The following is an 18,286-nucleotide window of genomic DNA, read 5'->3' as shown; positions in this document are numbered from 1 at the left end:
TCATCTCCCTGGCTCCAACAGAAGAAAAGATAATGCTGGCAATGCAGGCTGGCAAGAGGCACCCTGAATGCTCTGTGTGAAGAAGGTGGTAGTAATCTCTCTCCTGTGGTGATGCAGGGCACAGCCATTGCCCTGGGCAGTCTGATCTCCTGTACAGAAAGCAGATAAGTTGGCCTAGCCCTGACAAAAGCCATTTGCTCTCTAGCTACTCTCTCATAGTATTGGCCATTTAAGGTAGTTGCCTGGCTAATGAGCATTTTCTCTGTCTCCAGGGTAACGCTTCGGCTCCCTAGCTGCAGCGGGTCAGATGGCATCCCCTATAGATCCATTCCTGAGTGGCTGGAATCCATTCGCATGAAACGTTACATCTCCAACTTTCGTACTGCTGGCCTTGACACAATGGAGTCTATCCTGGAACTCACTGCTGAGTAAGGGCAAGCTAGGGTCCTGCAGGGCACCCTAGGCTATGCCAATAGCTGTGTTCTATCTGAACAGACACTCATAGTTACCTGTAAAGTTTCATTCCACATCCTCTGTGGAGTAAAATGGAAGTAGACTGGCCTCTTGCTCTTAAAGGGAAGAACCACAGAACCATAGAATCATAGAATCAGTAAGGTTGGAAGGGACCTCTGGAGATCATCTAGTCCAACCCCTTGCTCAAGCAGGATCACCCCAAGCTGTGGGACTAATTCTTTAAATATCTGTGCTTGAGGCTCTCCAGGGCCTGAGCTGCTTTGCGCTCACATCAAACACAAATAGTAACAGGAAGCAATAGACGGCAGGCAGTTCTCTAACCTGACCATCTGCTCACCCTAGTAGAACTTTATAAAGAGAAACTGCTTCCCTTGAACTCCAGATTGGCATTGACATTCACCCATATCAGCCTGGCACTGTTCCATCCTACAGTCCAGACCTTCTGGACTTCTTCAGAAGGATTCAAGTCATATATTTATCAATACAGCTCTTAATGTGTTATTTGGTCAAGGATGTATGGCTAGCTCCAACCAGGGCAGCCACATAAAAGAAAAGTGAGCAGGCACAGCTTAGGGGCTGACACTACTAAAGAGTTGAGATGTGGCCTGTATCACAGCTGAACTGGATGCAATCCTAATTTACTGGGAGCATAGGCTTAGCTTCAGAGGCAGCAGAAACCAGCTGACTGGATCTAGAGAGACAGCTATTCTCTAAGGAAGTAGAGGAACACATGGAGGTTTCTTCCCTCCAGGGAAAAAGTAGGAGGTAGTAGGTACTGAGGGGATGAAACTGTCTGAATTAATGCTTGATAAATGTTTCTATCCTTCCCCACATCCTAGTCTCCAGGAAATAAGAACAGCTATTCATTTTTTCTTTCTTTCTTTCCCTATTTCCTTCAGGGACTTGAAACAGATGGGAGTGTCACTTCCAGGCCATCAGAAGAGGATCCTTTGTAGTATACAAGGCTTCAAAGAGTGATCTGTCATTGCTCTCTTAGGCTTCACAAATGTCCAGTCCTAGCAGATATCACTTGGAATCATTCCTATGGCAATTGTTTCCAAATGAGTGACTGAAACAAGCAAGGCAAAACAACTAGGACTGAAAGGACTCATGGGACAACACCACCTGCTCTCGTTTCTGTTCTCCTTGCTTTAGCGCTACAGCAGCTGTCAGTGTCTTTTCAGGGCACTGGTCTTAGAATCTGTTCTGGGCCTGTCTTCTGTAATCTGGTCTGTGCAGCACTAAATAATCCCTGTAGTCCACATACTGGAGTTTCAACCCTTCAGTGAATCATACAGAAACATAATACTATAAGCAACTAAAGGGAATAATGTTTTAAGGTGGGAGATGAGGGTTCAGATAGAATGGACCTTCAGGGAATATGCACAAGAACACAGACCTGTGGAGACTGGGCCCGTTCACTTCCTCGCGTCCTTTCTTCTTCATTTCAGCAGCCCTCCATCTTATTTCACAATGGGAATATCATAGTCTTGCACAAGGCTGCTGACAAGGGATATATTTTTATATTTTTAAATTCGGTTATTATTGCTTTAAATACCACCAACTCATGGTGTACTGCTATTGTTTTATTTTATTTTATTGGAAAGAAGAGAAGACAGGAAGTAGCAGCGCACCCTGCTGTAACTCAAGTGATCATGTAACCTCAGCATGTTGCTATCTTGCACATGTACACTTCACCAGAGAGATATGCATCTCTCTAACTGCTTAATATCTTTACTTGTGCCATGACACAGGAACCTTTAAGTACCCATTTTTCTCTGCCCCGTTTTAAAAGAGGGAATAGCATTGTTTGGCTGCATAGGGTATTTGTAACACATGCATAGGTAGTCTGTACTATTCCTTCTCTATGGAGGAAAAGTTATTATTTATCAGAGCTCAAGACAGAGGTTCTATAGACTGTAAATAGTATTTTGTAAATAAACTTGTGGCAGAGCAAGCTGTGTTAGAGTTCTTTGGCTTATATCTCAAGTACAATTGGGAACTTTGCTTTGGTATATATATATAATAAGCTCTAGTGGGGTGCTTACATCCACATTTAGGTTGTGCAGCCAAGCTTGTGTCTGACAGCCATTTTAACTGCAGTTTTAATGTGCAAATGAAGTTGCAATAGGACTAAAGGATGCATGTGCAGCTGATCGCTTTAGGGTTTTTTTTAAACTTAGTTACAGCTGAATCCATCCATTAGCCCAGTCCATCTTTGTTTAGCACTTGTATTTACCTCTAAACAGTGATAATACTTCCAGCTGTTGCAGAAGAGGCTCTTCAGGGGGAAGGGGAAAAAATTATCACTCTTTAGTTCCTAAGACTGTTTCAAAAAAACCCCAAACAAATTAGGTGTTCATGTCCTACCTAGGAAAAGTCAGCTGCACTCACCTAGAGAATCATTTTCCAGCACTTGAGCTAAGTCTAGGCTGGTGAAGAGGGTGAGTACATCACAGTGTTAGTCATTCAGCAGTCAGTCACTGCTGTAGATGCATGTCAGTGATTTCATAATTGTATAATGCTCCAAAGCCTTAAGGGCATAAATTAACATTCTTGCTCCTGGGAAGATCTTGCTTACCCAGAAAAGATAAGAAGTAACTTAAAGCAAGAAGGGTTTTTTTTTTTCTATTCACCAGAAGAAGGGCATACACAAGGAACCATTGGCTACATGCTCTAGCTCAGCTATTCAAATCACTGCAACTACAGTAAGAAACACAGCTGATGAGATTTGCTATTATTATAAGTCTTGTCAGTGTATCAGTAAGTTCAATCTTGCTAATAGGTGTCTTGAACATGAAGTATAAAGTGGCTGCATGGGAGATACCAAGGCTAGGAGATAAGCTCCAATGGCACTAATGCAAGATATGAGCATGACTCACACATGTATAAACTTTGCCCTAGCCTTGCAGATGATACAATATTGGGAGGAGTGGCTGATAGACCAGAGGGTTGTGGTGCCTTTCAGAGGGGCCTTAACAGATGGGAGAATTGGGCAGACAGGAATCACATGAAGAAAATGCAAAGTCCTGCACCTGGGAAGTAACTCTGCAGAAGAAGACCTGAAGGTTCTGGTGGACAACTTGAACACGAGTCAGCAATGGGCCCTTGAAGCAAAGAAGGCCAACAGTATCCTGAGCTGCCTTACAAAAATCATCTCCAGCAGGCCTAAGAACATGATTCTTCCCCTCTGTTCAGCACTGGTGAGACACAGCACCTGGAATGCTGTTCCCAGTTCTGGGCTCCCCAGTATAAGGGAGACATGCACTCACTGGAGTGAGCCAAGCAAAAGGCCACTAAGATGATTAAGGGACTGGAACATCTGCCATACAAGGAGAGGCAGGTATATTCTAGGATTGAGAAGAGAAGGCTGTGTGTGTGTGTCTTACCACTGTGTACAAACACCTGATGGGAGGGAGTGAAGAAGACAGAGGCTGACTCTTCTCAGTGGTATCCCATGAAAGGAAAAGAATCAGTGGGTCCACACTGAAATGCAAGAAATTCCATTTGAACTTAAGAAAAAAAACTTTACTATGAGGCTGTTTGAACACTGCCTGGTGATGTTGTGGTGATTCTGTCCTTGGAGATACTGAATTCTGACTGCACCTGCTGAGAAGGGGTGTTGGGCTGGTAGGTCATCAGAGGTCCCTTCCAACTTTTGACTGTTACGAGCTGCTAAATCCATAGCTGATAGAGTTGAACCTGCCCAGCTCCATGCCCTCAGGTCCAGCCAGTAGCAAGTCTGAGCATGTATTCCCAATGGGCACATATGCACACACTCATATATTCATATACACAGATGTATATGCACACACACACAGCTGGCCACATAGAAGATGCAGCACTCATGCAAATACAGAGAGCACAAATAATCTGTAATCTATTCCTTTCTCTAGCTGATCAGGATGAAGGCCTGTTGGTGGAAAATATATACAATATGTGTCCCTCTGAGTATCTAGACACTCAAGTCTATCCAGTGGCTGGCACCCAGATCCCCTGGTCTACCCAATTGCTAGCATCTGGACATATAAACCCTTGAGGCCTACAACCCCACTCAAGCAGCTGGTACTCAGACCCCCTCATGCATGCATATACGCACACACACTATGGAGGCATCCAGTAACTGGTCTTAATCATTCATTCTACCCAGTACTGGCCCCATAATTCCCTGGACTCCCAGATGCTGCTTGCACACACACACACACACACAGAGTCTTCCTGGTAGCTGGTCCAGACTAGTGACCTTACCAGTAGCCAAACTTCAGACCCCAATGTAACTTGGATCTCCTGGCCTTTCCAGCAGTTGACTCAGACTGTCTGGTGTTCCCAACATCTGTCCCCAGACTTATGGCCACTCCAGTACATGGCTTTTCCTACATCTCATAAGCAGTTTCATACCCATGTGAGCAGTAACTCCCCCTCAGTCTGCAAGGTGAGCCTCTCCCACTAACTGAGCTTAATGGGATTTGCAGGCAAGTAAGGGAGCTGACAGTACTCCTGCAATAAAGCTGGGAGGTGGGTCAGGATGCTTCTCCTCCCAATTGTTAGTGTCTTTCACTGCACCTTTGTGGCTCTAGATACCGGCCTCTAATCACATAACCTAATATCAACCATTTTAGGTAACAACAAGAATTCAGAGAATAAATTAAAATGAAAGCAAATACACAAATCTGTTTATTGTTCGCTCATCCTATAGGGAATTTCCAGGCATTTACTGGATAAATTTGCAGCATCATTAAAGACTGCTCAAAAAAAAAAAAATGGCAAGAGAACAAGAGTAGGGCACAGTAATGTCTGTTTGGTAAGCTTCAATGCTCCTACACTCCAAAAAATGAATTTCACATGCAGTTATGGAGACAGTAACATGCTTAAAACATAAGACTGAGTAAATATCAAGCACAAACTTTCTGTCTGAGTAGCAATAGTTAAGGCAAAGCAAGCAAAAATCAGTACTCCTGATTACTTGGTTCCAGTCTGGTGCAAATGGATTGTAATAACTCGTCTCCCAGTGACGCACCAAGCAGACGACGGTCTTGCTGTACTGACATGTAGTCTTCCATTTATTTAATTGAGGAAAGCTACTCTCCAGGCACAGGAAGTTAAGGAGGAAACTAAACAACTTGCAAAGAAGACCAAGAGATGTAGACAGAAAAGCTATTTTCTGATTCATAATACCCCTGGAGGCTGGGTAAAATAGCAACTATAAATTCTCTACTGCCTAAACTAACAGTTCTCATGGGCAGTTGTACGAATATAGAATAAAGTCACATTAATGAAAAAAACAACCCCTACCACACCCACATTTTATTAAATGCACACAGTGATTGGACAGTATATTCATCCAGAAACTTGTTCAGTTTGAGAGGTTCTAACCCAGGAAGTGGGGCTCCATACAGTAAAAAGTAGAGCCAGACAAGCATGTTGCTATACTGAAGCTTTCATTGACAGCAGTGAAAGTACGCCCACATTGGGAAGAGGAGGCATTCTTCAGTCTGCTGATTTTTCATCCATATATTAGGCATCTCCTTACCATGTGCTGCCAGCTCTTTTGACAGTCTTTATTTGTAAACACATACATTCTTTGGACTGGTTTTCTACTCTGGTGCTCACCCTGGCTGTCCAGAAAACCACACTGGGAAATAATTCACTTCTGGAGAAAAAATAGAAAACCTACTGGAGGTTAGCTTTTTCCAGCAACTAGAACAGAGATTCCCAGTATGCCCTGCCTCCAACAGAAAAGACCAAAAAAAAAAAAAAAAAAAAAAATCAAGAAAAGGCATCCTGCTAATGAGGTGGTAGAAGAAAAAGAAAAGCAAAGACAGAAGCAGTGCTGAGACATTAGCAGTGCTAATGTCAAATAACCAGTCTTGGCTCCACGGAGTACAAGAATGCCCAGCCCTGCCCAGCACCTGCCATTCTCTCTACTTCCACCAGGTGGTGGTAGAGATCTGGTCTCGGAGCAAGAGCTCTTGCTCCAAGAGTGTTAAAGGAACAGAGGTCTCTTGTCCACCTCACTCAGTCCCCAGCTTTGAATACACTGAGGCCAAGGATGTGGTGACTGGAAAAAGGGTGCTTCCTTGGCAGGTGTGCAGAGTGAAGTCTAGGATTGGTGAATCCTACATGAGGAAAGGTACCTCCATAAGGTAGGATCTGCCTTGCCAGGCAGAGGAACAGGACAGTGGTGGGGAGGGGAAGAGTATTGGGTGCAGGGGTCTAATGGGTACACCCACTCCAAGCTCCTCAGCGTGCTGTTTTGGCACGAGCGGTGTGACATTTCATACACAGTACATGCCCATCCAGTGGAAAGCAGCCATTCTCATCTGCCTCGATGGACAAGGGCCTCCCACAGTCCTAAAGGGGGAAGAGAAAGAAACACACAGAACTCAATGATAGGCAACAGTAGTGTGAATGTGGTCATGGATGTAAGAATGCCCTATCAGGCCAGGCTAATGCCCCACATAGCTCAGGTTTCTCTGACAGTGCTAATGAAAGATGCTATTATGAGAGAGCACATGAGTACAGCCCCTTTTGTGATCCATTCCCTTCATGCCCCCCCTGCATAAACAACTGTTATGTTAGGGATGTTAAAGACTATGCAGGTTTCTAGCCTCTGTTTATGGACCTGAGGTATGCAAATGTTTAATCCTTTTCTGAACCTGCTTCAAAATGTTCCTAGGTAAAAGGGACCTGACTCAGGGTAGACAAGATCAAAGGTGTCCAGTTGGTGAAGCTGGGGATGGGGGGATGAGAGGGATGAGAGATATAGGAGAAGTGGGGCCAGGGTTACCTCGCACTTGTAACATTTCATGTGGAAATTTTTCTCCAGTGCTACCACACGCACTGTCTCATCCTTTCCAGGCTCTGGCATGATAGGCTCGCTACAGACTGAGCAGCGTGGAGCATATTTCCTGCAACACACACAAATGCAGAGACCATGATCACCATGATGGCATTCAACGCAGGTTTCTCACCCTGATACAAAAGGACCACCAGCAGCAGAATAATAAATCAAAGATTTAAATGGAAAAAAAAAACTCTCCATATGTCTCTAGTCCAACCCCCTGCCCACAATAGGGCTAACTTCAGAGCTAGATCAGGTTGCTCAGAGCCTTGCCCAGGTGATTTCTGAACATGCCCAAGGCTGCAGATTCCCCAGTCTCCTGGCACTTGCACCAGTGCTGAATGACCTTCAGCAGGGAGAAGTTTTTATTTATGTCCAGTAAAAATTTCCTTTGCAACTTGTGTCTGTTGTCTCTTGCCCTCCTATGAAGGAGTCTGGCTCCATCTTCTTTACCATTCCACTACTCAGCGGCTGAAGACAACAATTAAGAGCCTCACTTCAGTGTCCTCTTCTGCAGGCTGAAAAAACCCATCTCCTTAAACCTCTCCTCACACATCAGGTGCTTCAGTCCCCATGATCACTGCAGCCCTTTGCTAGAATACCTGCAGGTCATCAACATCTCACCTGAACTGTAGAGCTTCATTTGGGAATAGCCTTCCAGACACAGCCTCACTAGTGCTAACTAGAGGGCAATAATCACTTTCCTCACTCTGAAGACTAACCATATACAGGGCTGTATTAGTAAAACTTTCATTGCTACAGGGCACAGTGCTCACTCATTTTCAACTTGATGTCCAACGAATCACAGGGACAACCCAGCCCAAGTCAGCTATTTCTGCAGCAAAATTAAACAAGTCTGAGAAAATAAACCCTCTTTAAACACCTCACGCGTGAGTTCTCTCCATACCTGTGGTAGTCATCCACACAATGAGGCTGGTTGGCCTGGTCCACAATAAAGGAGGCCCCTTCAAGAGGAATGTGGCACATCACACACGTGAAACACTGAGGATGGTAGGAATTACCGGTGGCTTTCAGCATACGGTCTGTAATGGTCTGTTTGCAGACACTGCACTTTTCCAAGGTCCCCTGGGCCCAAAGGAAACAAGCAAGACATTAGTACACTCTCCCACCTCCAGAATACCACACCACAGACAAGTGAAAGGTGGAAAGGAAGACAAAAGAGATCAGCCACAGTGAGCTTAGCTCTCCAACAACCCCCATGCTAGTTACTCACAGCATAGCAGTCCTCGCAAAAGGGCTTCTCATCCACATTGTAGAACTGTTGCCCCTGCAGCTGCTTCTCACATTTGAAGCAGGTGAAACACTCCACATGGAAAAGGCAGTCCAGGGCTCTCACAGCTGGCTGGGTTCGTGATAGGGGCTTCTGGCAGAAACCACAGAGCTCTGCCAGTGGAAGGAGAGAGGGATAAGAGATAGGAAAACCCACCATAGTCTTGGTCCTGCTGCTGTCTACTGAGGGAACGCACCAGAAATAGTGGCTTCTGCAGGAGGTGGCTGCTCCATATCCTTCATTAGTTTCTGAGTCAACATCTCCAGTTCTTCTACCTCTTTCATGGTCAGAGAAGAATTTCCCCTAGGGGGATCTGCATTGGAGCCTATGGGTTTATGCTACAGAAAGAAGAGGCATTCAATCCCAAAGGATACATATGAACAGGCCCCCTCCTACCCTTTTCCTAGTAAACCTATTTCTCTCTCCTTTACACCTCCTCCCTCTCCAACAATCTGCCATCCACTATGCCTGTTTCTTTCCACCTTCATATAAAGCTATGTCCTCTTCCACCACTGTGCCTAGTTCCACCTCTCAAAAAGCTAATGAAAAGTGCCATCTTTCAGATGGAGAACAACTCCCCCTAGCCAGCAACAGACCCTCCATCCTTCTCTTCTAACCTCACCCCCAGTGACACTGTGCTTATCCAAAGATGCTAGTCCAATGGCTCTGCCCCTTACCATGTTTTTTGCAGCAGCAGGCTGTTCTGCAGGACGTGGTTTCTCCTGCACTTGGGGTCTTTCCCACTGCTGGGCATAGTTGAAACTGGGAGGCTGTGAGGAAGGACCTGTAGGTGGAGGGGCTGTGAACTGAGTCTGAAAGGAGGTAGGGTATCTTGTAGAGTTTGGGAGAGCTATGGGAATGCTGGCACCTGGTTTGGACCCAGGCTTAGGAGAGCCAGCAACAGGAGGTGGGGTGTACTTAGGGGTAGGCTGCGGAGGAGGAAGAGAGGGGGGTGGAGAGACTGGTGCCAGGGGCTCTCTGTGCTGCTGTGGGGCTGCCCAAGGGGCTGTGGCAGGGACTGCATCTACTCCGAGGGACTTGGAAGATAAGTTTCCACTTGGCTTTGGAGTGAACTTGAAGGGAAAGGAATGAGGAGGATCTTTGGGTGCAGATGGAGTTTCCACGTGGCCTTTTGGGGCAGACTGTTTCTCCAGAGAACCCATGGATCCTGGAGACACCTGTAAATGGAATAACCACAAAGAAACAGGCAGTCATCGACAAGGAGGAAGACAAAACAAGCCCTCTACAGCAGTAAGTCAGTAATTATCCCAGACCCATGATAAGAGCTCCCACACTGCTACTTATTTAGCAGTTCTGACAAGTTGCAAGATCTAGGCTTTCCAGTCCTTCAGGTAGGCTTCTCATTATGATTTATCTAGACATTTGAATCTGCAGTAGAACCTTGTCCACTACCTCTGTTCAGCAAACCAATCATCTCTCCTTCAACCTGCAACACACTCTGGAGAGCAGCTCACCCGGGATTTGAAGGGGTCATTCTTCTCCATGTCATCCAACATTAAGGACAGTGAGTCAATCTCAAGATCAATGCTGCTCATCTTGCCACGTACCTATACCACCATCCATGAGGAAAGAGGGAGCAGAGCATATTACAGGCACAGCCAGAGACCCAAGTGTACCCCTGCAACAACAGCTTTTGACTTCTGGCGCTGTGGTACAGATCTCCTGGCCTTCAGCAGATATCAAATGGGCAAGAATGAACAAGCATAATCACCAGAGCCTACAAGTAGCAGGGAATGTACAGTCTGAAGAGGCTCATAGAAAGATTTATATGGAGATCTATATTTCCCTAGAGATCTGTATTCCCCTGATCACGGTAGGGTTAACTTTTCAAATCTAGGTCATGTTACTCAGGGCCTAGTCCAGGTGTTTTCCTAGCATCTCCAAGGATGCAGATTCCGCAGCCTCTCTTGGCACCTGTGTCATGTGAACTGCCCTTAGAAAGAACAGGCTCTTCTTCTGTCCATCAGGAATTTCCCATACTGCAACTTGTGTTCATTGTCTCTTGTTCTGCTATGCCTCGGTAAGGATATGCCTCTGTCTTCTCTTAACCCTCTTTTAGGTATTAAAGGCTGCAATTAGATCCTACCTCAACCTTCTCTTCTGCAGGCTGAGCAAATCCAGCTCCCACATATCATGCTCCAGCCCCCCAAAGATCTCTATCATCCTTTGCTGGACTGCTTCTAGTTCAATATTCCTCTGTGGGTATTATAAAGAGACACTCACCTAGAAACAATCTTCCAGATGCAGCCTCACTAGTGAGGAAGAGGGGGGAAATAATCACATTCCTTGCTCTGCTGACTATACTTTTGCTAATGTAGCCTAGCCTCTCATTGGCCTGCAGTGCCACAAGGATGGATTTCTGGCTCACGTTCAACTTCTGGTTCACTAGGCCTTATCTACAAAGCTGGTCCCTGGCCAGCTGACCCCAGCCTCTACTGATACACAGGACAGTTCCATCCCAGACACAGAACTTCACATCTGTCTTTGCTGAACTTCCACAGCTTACTCCACAGCATCCTACAGAAAAGGACATCGCAGACCATGAGAGGGTGAGTAAACTGGTAGCACCTTCCCAGATCTCATGCTTCCTGCAGCTGAGTTTAGAGACTATTGAGCAACTGTTCCAACTTACACATCCAGAGCATCACAAGTAATTACACTTCCCCAGACATCACTCACCTGTGGGGCTGCTACCTTGCTCATAGGCCCTTCATCAAACATTGGTGGAGGAGGAGAAGGAAAAATGTCTTCTGGGGCTGGGGGAAAAGGCTCCTCAAAGGGTGGTGGAGGTGGGGGAAATGCAGTGTTTGAGGAAAGACTTGCCTCATCTCCTGGAGGGGGAGGAGGTGGCAGTGGTAGCTCTATAGGGAAAAATGAGAATAAAAGCAGGTTTGAATAACTTCTTACTGAGTCAGTCTCAAAAGAATTACTGGAAGTATTACAGCAAGGGGTCCTCAGTACCCATAAAGAACCGAACTCTATAGCCTGGATTTCACCTTGTCCAAGCTATATGCCATCACACAAGCTTTCTGAAACAGCTGTTGCAGTTAGTCACTAGAACCAGTCAGCATTGTATACATTCTTTATTTGGGATATATGCCTTAATGTGCCCTTCCCTACTCCTCCTCTCATCCTTTGGTCCTTAGCCATGTGCTTCTCACAAGTGAGTGCCTCAGATTGCTGAATCCATAGCAGCACTTGAAGGAATGACAGCTGACAATACAAGGGCCAGAAGAGCCTATATTGTTATGGAGAAACAATCTGGTACTTTGCAGCTGGCTACTAAGCACTGCAAGGAACAAATGGGGGTGGGGTGGGGTGGGGAAGGACCCAAACAAATCACATCAACTGCCCCTCCTGCATATAGGAGATCTTTGAAGCCACTTCATTCTTCTAGCAGATGAAAGCAGCTTTCCTTTTGGAGACTAAAATGTCCATATGCCTGGTACAGATTAGGACATGAGAAAAATTTTCGGACTCCTTTCAAGCAGTCTGAAAAGCATCAGAGTGCCTCTGCCTCCTATAGAAAAGAACCTCTGTTGCTTCCAGCTATTTGTATTAGCTTTCCACAACACAGTCAAATTCATATATGGTGAAGGGAAGAGGATTCATATGTGAGGAATGTGTTCTCTTATCATCCAAGCAGCAAAGAACGGTGAAGACAAGCAGGTAACTCCTATATTCCTTCTCCTAGATACATGGGAACACTACTCTTCCCAGCTAACCCCGAGCAGCAGAATGGTAAGAGTTCAGCACTATTAATGCTCCATATAAGCCTCCTGACAGCAGACATCAGATTGTCTCATTTTTATAACCACTTGTTGACCACAGATTTCAACAGGACTTCTCATCTGTAGCCTGAGGGAGAGGATATTGCCTGTTTCAGAAAATGAAAGCTTAAATCTTATTAGCCAGTGGAATGCATAAACTGCACTAGTATACAGCACTTCTTTTTGTTTCACCTAATTTCTGTTTATGAGGGAAAAAATGTAAATAAGGCTAGTATTCCTCATTTGAAACTACAGTTTTAGATCAAGTTTGTATATTTTTGGTTTTTTGGTCTATTTAAAATAAATCTGCAGAAATGAAACCCTAATCTGCTGACATAGTTTCAAACAGATGTGCTAAAAGCCTGTTTCATGAATTATTCACATTCACAAAAGCTTCTCATAAAGTTAGTGTACCAAATTTATAGAATGATCAGTATTAAACATGGCATTCATACAGTGATATTAACTCTGCCATTCAATACAGAGAGACCAATTACTATGGCTTTACATTATCCTACATAAAACCTAAGATGTGACCTTGGATTACAGATGTAAGATTCTAGCCAAAAGCACAAAATAGAAAGGTTACCCAAGTTGGCACTTGGGCCTCAGTGGGTTGAGGCCTCTGTCTCCTAGAAATGCCCAGGTGACTTGTGCAATGGAAATAATGGCATAATTGTTTGCCACCTCTGAGTGCAGGACCAGCCTTTCTAATACCACATCAGCTGCCTGCTAACTTAACTCACTAACCTGAAAAACATTAGTGTTGCATGGTCTACACTAGACAATGAAAGAGAAGACATTTAATACAGCAGTTCCATTATCCGAATATATCTGTCCTGGCTGACATGCTTGCTGACAGCGTCCAGAGGTAACATGCAGCATTAAGCACGAGCAATAGGTCCCTACTGAGATTTCCAGTGGCCCCACACTGACCCATTCCAACCAGGTGGCTATGCCACCAGGACCCTTCTGCTCTTCTGCTCTTCAGAGGTCACAAAGAGGAAGAGCTTTTTTTTTTTTTTAAAAAAAAAAAAGAAAAAAAAAGAAAAAAAGCAAAAAAGCAAGAAGTCCCGCTACACAGGAAAACACACCCAACCCAAACTGCTAGCAAAAAATATAAAACTCAGCCATGCAAACACTAAGTCTCACTTCCTGTTTATGAAAGCTTCAACCCTCTTTTCATGCAATTACTTCTTCCCCACCTCCAGCAGAGAAGATGGCAAGCGCAGAAAAGGATCTCCACAGTCAGAGACAAACAACTTGTGTTGAGATGAATCAACAAGAAAGGAACAGTGTGATTCATCACCACCAGGGAACAACTTCCCTGCAACATATTTGCTCGTAGATATGCTGGCCAGAATCTGACTGCAGTTACACAATTGTACACTTAGTAATACCACTAAATACCCATTTAATTCCTCCAGCCTTATTAAAACACCAGTGCAATACAGGATCATCTTCCCCACTCCTTCCCTAATGGAGACGTAATGTATTTTGAGACGAAAGAGGATGGAATTATTTTGTTCACTTCGCAATCCTTTTATCTCTGGACTCTGCTAGCATCTACAGGAAAACTATCCTTCATTTATAGCAGTTATGCCCCTATTTTCATGTTTAGCCTAGTTACAGATCGCATATTTTGAAACACATTCACACCTGTCATTCCAGATCTCACCTACCTTCTGCCAGCATGGATGTAGCAGCTGATGGAATCTCCCCCACCTTCCCTATCTGAGCACGCTGGGCACCAGCTCCAGGAGGCTGTGGCAACGATGACTCTGATACGCTCCCAGTCTTGAAGGGGTTTACCTTGGGTTTTGGGGCAACCACAGGTGCAAACTTCTTCTGTGGGTTGTAGAAGGATGGGGTAGAAATGTTGATACTGACTGTGGATGTCATGCGGGTCCCTGGGGCACCTGAGGAGGTCATCTTCTCAGCACCTGGTGCAAGAAATGAGAAAAGAAACAGATATGAAGTCATCCTCAGGACAGAGTGGAAATTAATACACAGGAATATGTGAAACAGAGGGATAAAGAAGTTTATATCAGGGCAAAGAGTAAGGGGCCTAAGCAGAACAGTACCTCAGGATCAGCACAGGAGGAAAAAGAAAGGGGAGAGGGGGGGGAGAACAGAAACTACAGATAACTCAAACTGAACCAGAACATCTTACTATCTCTACTCAATATAGCACTGACCACAGAGAAGTCCTTGCCAGATACACACAGTCATAGAGAAAACCAAGCACTTTGCTGAATGAGAAATCCCCATGCATATGCAGAATGAAGCTTGTCACCAGCAAGTCAGTCATCCTGCTGAGCCAGCCTGAGTTGTACACCTAGCTCCACACACCTTAAGAAGGGCACCCTCGCACACACTGTCTCAAGGCTCACTCTACTCCCCCACCCACCTGACTGTGTCACCTATTTCCTCCTGACCTCATCTGTGACACCTCTGGTAACATCTTCCTCAACTCTTCCAACCATGACATGGCACCTGCCTCCTCCATCTCAGCCCTTTACCTTGAGCCCCTTGCATGCTGGGGAAGCACAGGCAGCTGTGACAGAAGCAGGATGGAAGGTAGGCTATAGGGCTTCCTGGTGTTGTCACACTCCCTGGCACAGCCTTCTGCTATCTTGCTAGTCCCAGTGCCTTGCTCTCCTTCCTGTCACTAGAGTCAGTGACAGAGGCTCCCTCTGCTCCTCACTGGCTGAGCCAGCCACGTGCTCCGACTCTACCAGGAAGCAATTCTTAGATGTCTGGCCAACACTTCTGGAGTCATCCCCTCAGCAGCCTCTGCTGTGCACACAGCGCCTTCAGATCACTCCCTTTTGCTTTGCAATCTGTTCAGCGAGCGTTACTGCAGAGAGCGCTCAGTTCAGGCACAGCAGAACTGTAAGCGATGCAGCCACAGTCCAGCTGTGTGCAAGGACAGCCTGTAGGATGCAAGAATAACTCAGCTGAGTGTGTGTGAGGGTGTGGAAGGGTGTTAAGTACTCCACTCACTACATGCAGGCATGTAAACTCCCCCTCCTTTCTACCACCAAACTCGAATAGCCAGTGGGCAGCCCCAACAAGCTGGCCACTGCAGAAGCCACAGGTCTCATGACAAGAACAACGTTTCTAGGATTCCTACATCCTGGAATCCAGAGCAGAAATCTCATCTGCACTAAAAATCTCCATGAAGCCAAATGCTTTGTTGTAACCTCCAGCATGCCTATAGCCTTCCTAACATCCAGGCACAATAGTGCTTCCGCCAGCATGGGAGCTCTGTGCCAGTATTTTGAGTTGGCATGTTTGAATCTGTATCCTTCTGCAATGCCAGCCTCTCTCACACAGAGAATAACAGCTGCTAGGACAGCCTTGGCACTACAAAGAACTGCCCACTGCTAATTCACCCATTGCTGCTGAGACCTGCATGCTCATTTCCAAGTATGTAGCTACCTGTAACAAGTACTCCAGATTGCAAGTGTGTGAAGACAAACTAATGTTAAATCCACGATGCTGCATTTTTTGTTTCCTCTGGGCAGGGCTGGTGAGTTAAATGCAGCTTGACAAATTGTGCTGCGCTACTCAGAGTATGAGAGATTGTAATAGAAAGCAGCAGCCAAAGATCAGTGCTCAGCATACCCTGCATGACCCAGCATGGAACAGGAGCCAAGGCAGAAGGGTAATTAGCTCTGTCCCCGATCCCTCAGTGCCAGGGGATCAGACATGCACATCAGAAGGCACAGACTCCCTCCCTCAAGCCTGCAGCTTCCATGCAAGCTAGAGTTGTTCTCCCTCTCAAGAAGACCTTCAGCATTTCTTCAGAGACTCCAACTGATGGAGGCACTTACTCTATCTTGTGTTATCCTCTTCCACTGTGCAGTAATGAACCACTTAGCAGTTCTAGTGGAACTAGCTGTCTTATGTTCTTGCCTGCCTGTGATCGGAACATCACAGCAACCGTCACTTCTGATCACAATGTATACAGGTGTCAGTTAATGCAAAGACAATCTGGGGACATCAGCTGCTTCACAAAAAAAGTGCTGTCTTTACTACCAGCAGCTGCTATCTCCCTGACCCCAAAGCAACTCATTTCTCTGTATGCTGTCAGGCTTAACGGCCTTTCTGCTCAGAGCTGTCTCCATCCAGCAGCTGCCCCTGCTCATCCTCACTTCAGTTTGTCTGTCCACCCCCGCACAGACCAGACAGGCTGATGAAGGCTGGCCTTGCTGAGCTTTCCCCCACTGCCAATACCATCTAAGCCTTGCCAGGAAATCACATTTTACATGAGTCTTGTGGCACTGTTTGTAAAACATAGTAGAGGAGTGTAACACAGGCAAACCTAACCTCAAATCCACCTCCTCACACTTTCCCTGAGGGGAGAGATTTCTTTTTGCTGCAATGGCATTTAGATGACTCAAGTGGAGCTATGAAGAGAAGTGAAGAATGCAGTGAGAATACCCAACTGCTTGATGCACTAATTCTCTCTAGCAGAGAGCAGAGATGAACCAGGGCAGAATCAAGCACCACCTTCCTCAGCCAAGTAGGGTCACCACTTAAAAGGTCCCCAATGCGTTGGCCACCTGTTGTACACCCAGGCAACTTCACTTTTCCTGCCCCAAGATTCAATTCCAAAAGCTCAGCTCCTTCCCTAGGGTAGGGAAAGGAGAAGAAACACAAGGAGAGAGAGTGCTGAGTGTTGTTTTCCAGCCAGGCATTTGAGTTACATTTATTTTCACTGTCTCATACAGGCTAATTCTGGAAAGTTCTCTCAGCCTGACCACAAGTTACAGAGCTTCAAAGAGAGCAAAGTCCTACCTTATAGCTTGCATAGCTGATACAGCCTGAACAAAACTGGGAGGGGGTGGGGGACATTCAAGCTCCAAGCTTTTGCAGCTATCCTGGGCTTGCCTCCTCCCTGGGCTCCCTCTGTACAGGGAAGGCAGGTAACCCCAAAGCTATGCAAACATATTTAAAATGCTAGGAAGTTCCGGGAATTTGCAAGCATTTCCTTCTTCACCTTCTCAAGGTGCTCCCAGAGAGAAAGAAACTTATAAGTTAAAACAAATTTCATGCACAAAGGCTCCCAGATTTCTTCCTCTTAAGCACATCTGGAAAAAGGCTCCATAGGTGTCTCACTGATCCATAGGCACACAAAAGAGGGATTGTCCCGACTAAAACCAGGCAACACCCCCTCCCTCTTCCTCAATGCTAGAGCTCTACAAAAATGTTTAACTAACTCAGTTTCACCGGGAGGGAAGAAAACTCACCACGCACACGTAAACCCCTCAAAGCTGAGCAGCTCTCTGCAGAAGAGAGAGGGAAAAAACTGGGAGGAACGGAGGGTACGACCACAGATCATGCTAAAGTCACCAAGCGACTTTGTACAAGGCAGGCAACTATGCCGGCAGGAGAGGCAGCCTCCGAGCCCCAGTGGGAGTGTCAGGAAGTCAGCATCTCCCCCACGCTCACCGCAAGTGCATTCCGGGCTTGAAGGCACGATTGCAAACAAAGGCTTTTCTCTAAGCAAAAAGAAGAGACTCACCTTTGGGGACGGGGCTGCGAGGGAGCGCGAAGGGGAAATGCCACCCCTAGGACAACAGGTCACCCCGGCCGGAGGGTGCGCGTCTTCGGGTGCGCAACCGCTGCTCCAGGGGGTCGGCGCCTGGCTCCCTCTGCCCTCCGCAGGGCCGGCTGCCCTCGGCCTGGCTGCCAGAGAGCCCGAAGAAAAGAAGGATGGGGGAGCTGCTGAGCCCAAACACTTCCTACCAACTCGCAAAAAAGCCTCGCCCAGGCAAAGTTGTTTGACCATATAAGGAGAGAGGCTGTGTGAACAGCTGAGCTCACTCGTTAGGGAATGTGGCAATGAGGTAACGGGGGAATGAGCGCGCACCGAAAGGG

At 46.1% G+C, this 18,286-nt stretch overlaps 2 protein-coding genes across 3 annotated transcripts in view; one reads left to right on the top strand and one right to left on the bottom strand.

Annotated features, from left to right (window-relative positions):
- EPHA1 (EPH receptor A1) overlaps nt 1–1,452 on the top strand; it is a 34,405-nt gene extending 32,953 nt beyond the window's left edge. Inside the window, exons 17-18 of the mRNA XM_062593968.1 lie at nt 273–428; nt 1,374–1,452. Of these exons, the coding sequence (XP_062449952.1) occupies nt 273–428; nt 1,374–1,452 (235 nt within the window). The remainder of the gene's footprint in view (nt 1–272; nt 429–1,373) is intronic.
- A 3,667-nt stretch (nt 1,453–5,119) lies between these two features.
- Nucleotides 5,120–18,018, bottom strand: ZYX (zyxin). 2 transcript variants are annotated; one of them, XM_062593982.1, is made up of 10 exons: nt 17,931–18,018; nt 14,080–14,340; nt 11,307–11,488; nt 10,082–10,174; nt 9,284–9,784; nt 8,803–8,944; nt 8,550–8,719; nt 8,223–8,401; nt 7,262–7,382; nt 5,120–6,825 (listed from the first exon to the last, which is right to left on the bottom strand). In XM_062593982.1, the coding sequence occupies exons 2-10, from the start codon at nt 14,327–14,329 to the stop codon at nt 6,715–6,717; spliced, it is 1,749 nt and encodes a 582-aa protein (XP_062449966.1). In that variant the 5' UTR covers nt 14,330–14,340; nt 17,931–18,018; the 3' UTR covers nt 5,120–6,714. The 2 variants fall into 2 exon arrangements, with proteins under 2 accessions (XP_062449966.1, XP_062449974.1); XM_062593990.1 differs by lacking the exon at nt 10,082–10,174.
- Between the last annotated feature and the right edge of the window lie 268 nt (nt 18,019–18,286).

Source organism: Rhea pennata, chromosome 1 (genome assembly GCF_028389875.1).
Source record: "Rhea pennata isolate bPtePen1 chromosome 1, bPtePen1.pri, whole genome shotgun sequence".
NCBI classification, from domain to species: Eukaryota; Metazoa; Chordata; class Aves; order Rheiformes; family Rheidae; genus Rhea; species Rhea pennata.
The sequence above is the reverse complement of the archived record's forward strand: the minus strand, read 5'-3'. Positions and strand labels throughout refer to the sequence as shown.

Bases quoted from the DNA above. Each gene is read 5' to 3' on its own strand.
- ZYX (XM_062593982.1), bottom strand. From the start codon at position 14,329: ATGACCTCCTCAGGTGCCCCAGGGACCCGCATGACATCCACAGTCAGT. The intron at 11,489-14,079 runs GTAGGTGAGATC...TTTTCCCTATAG, and splicing joins TACATCCATGCTGGCAGAAG to AGCTACCACTGCCACCTCCT. The intron at 8,945-9,283 runs GTAAGGGGCAGA...TTCTTTCTGTAG, and splicing joins CTGCTGCTGCAAAAAACATG to CATAAACCCATAGGCTCCAA.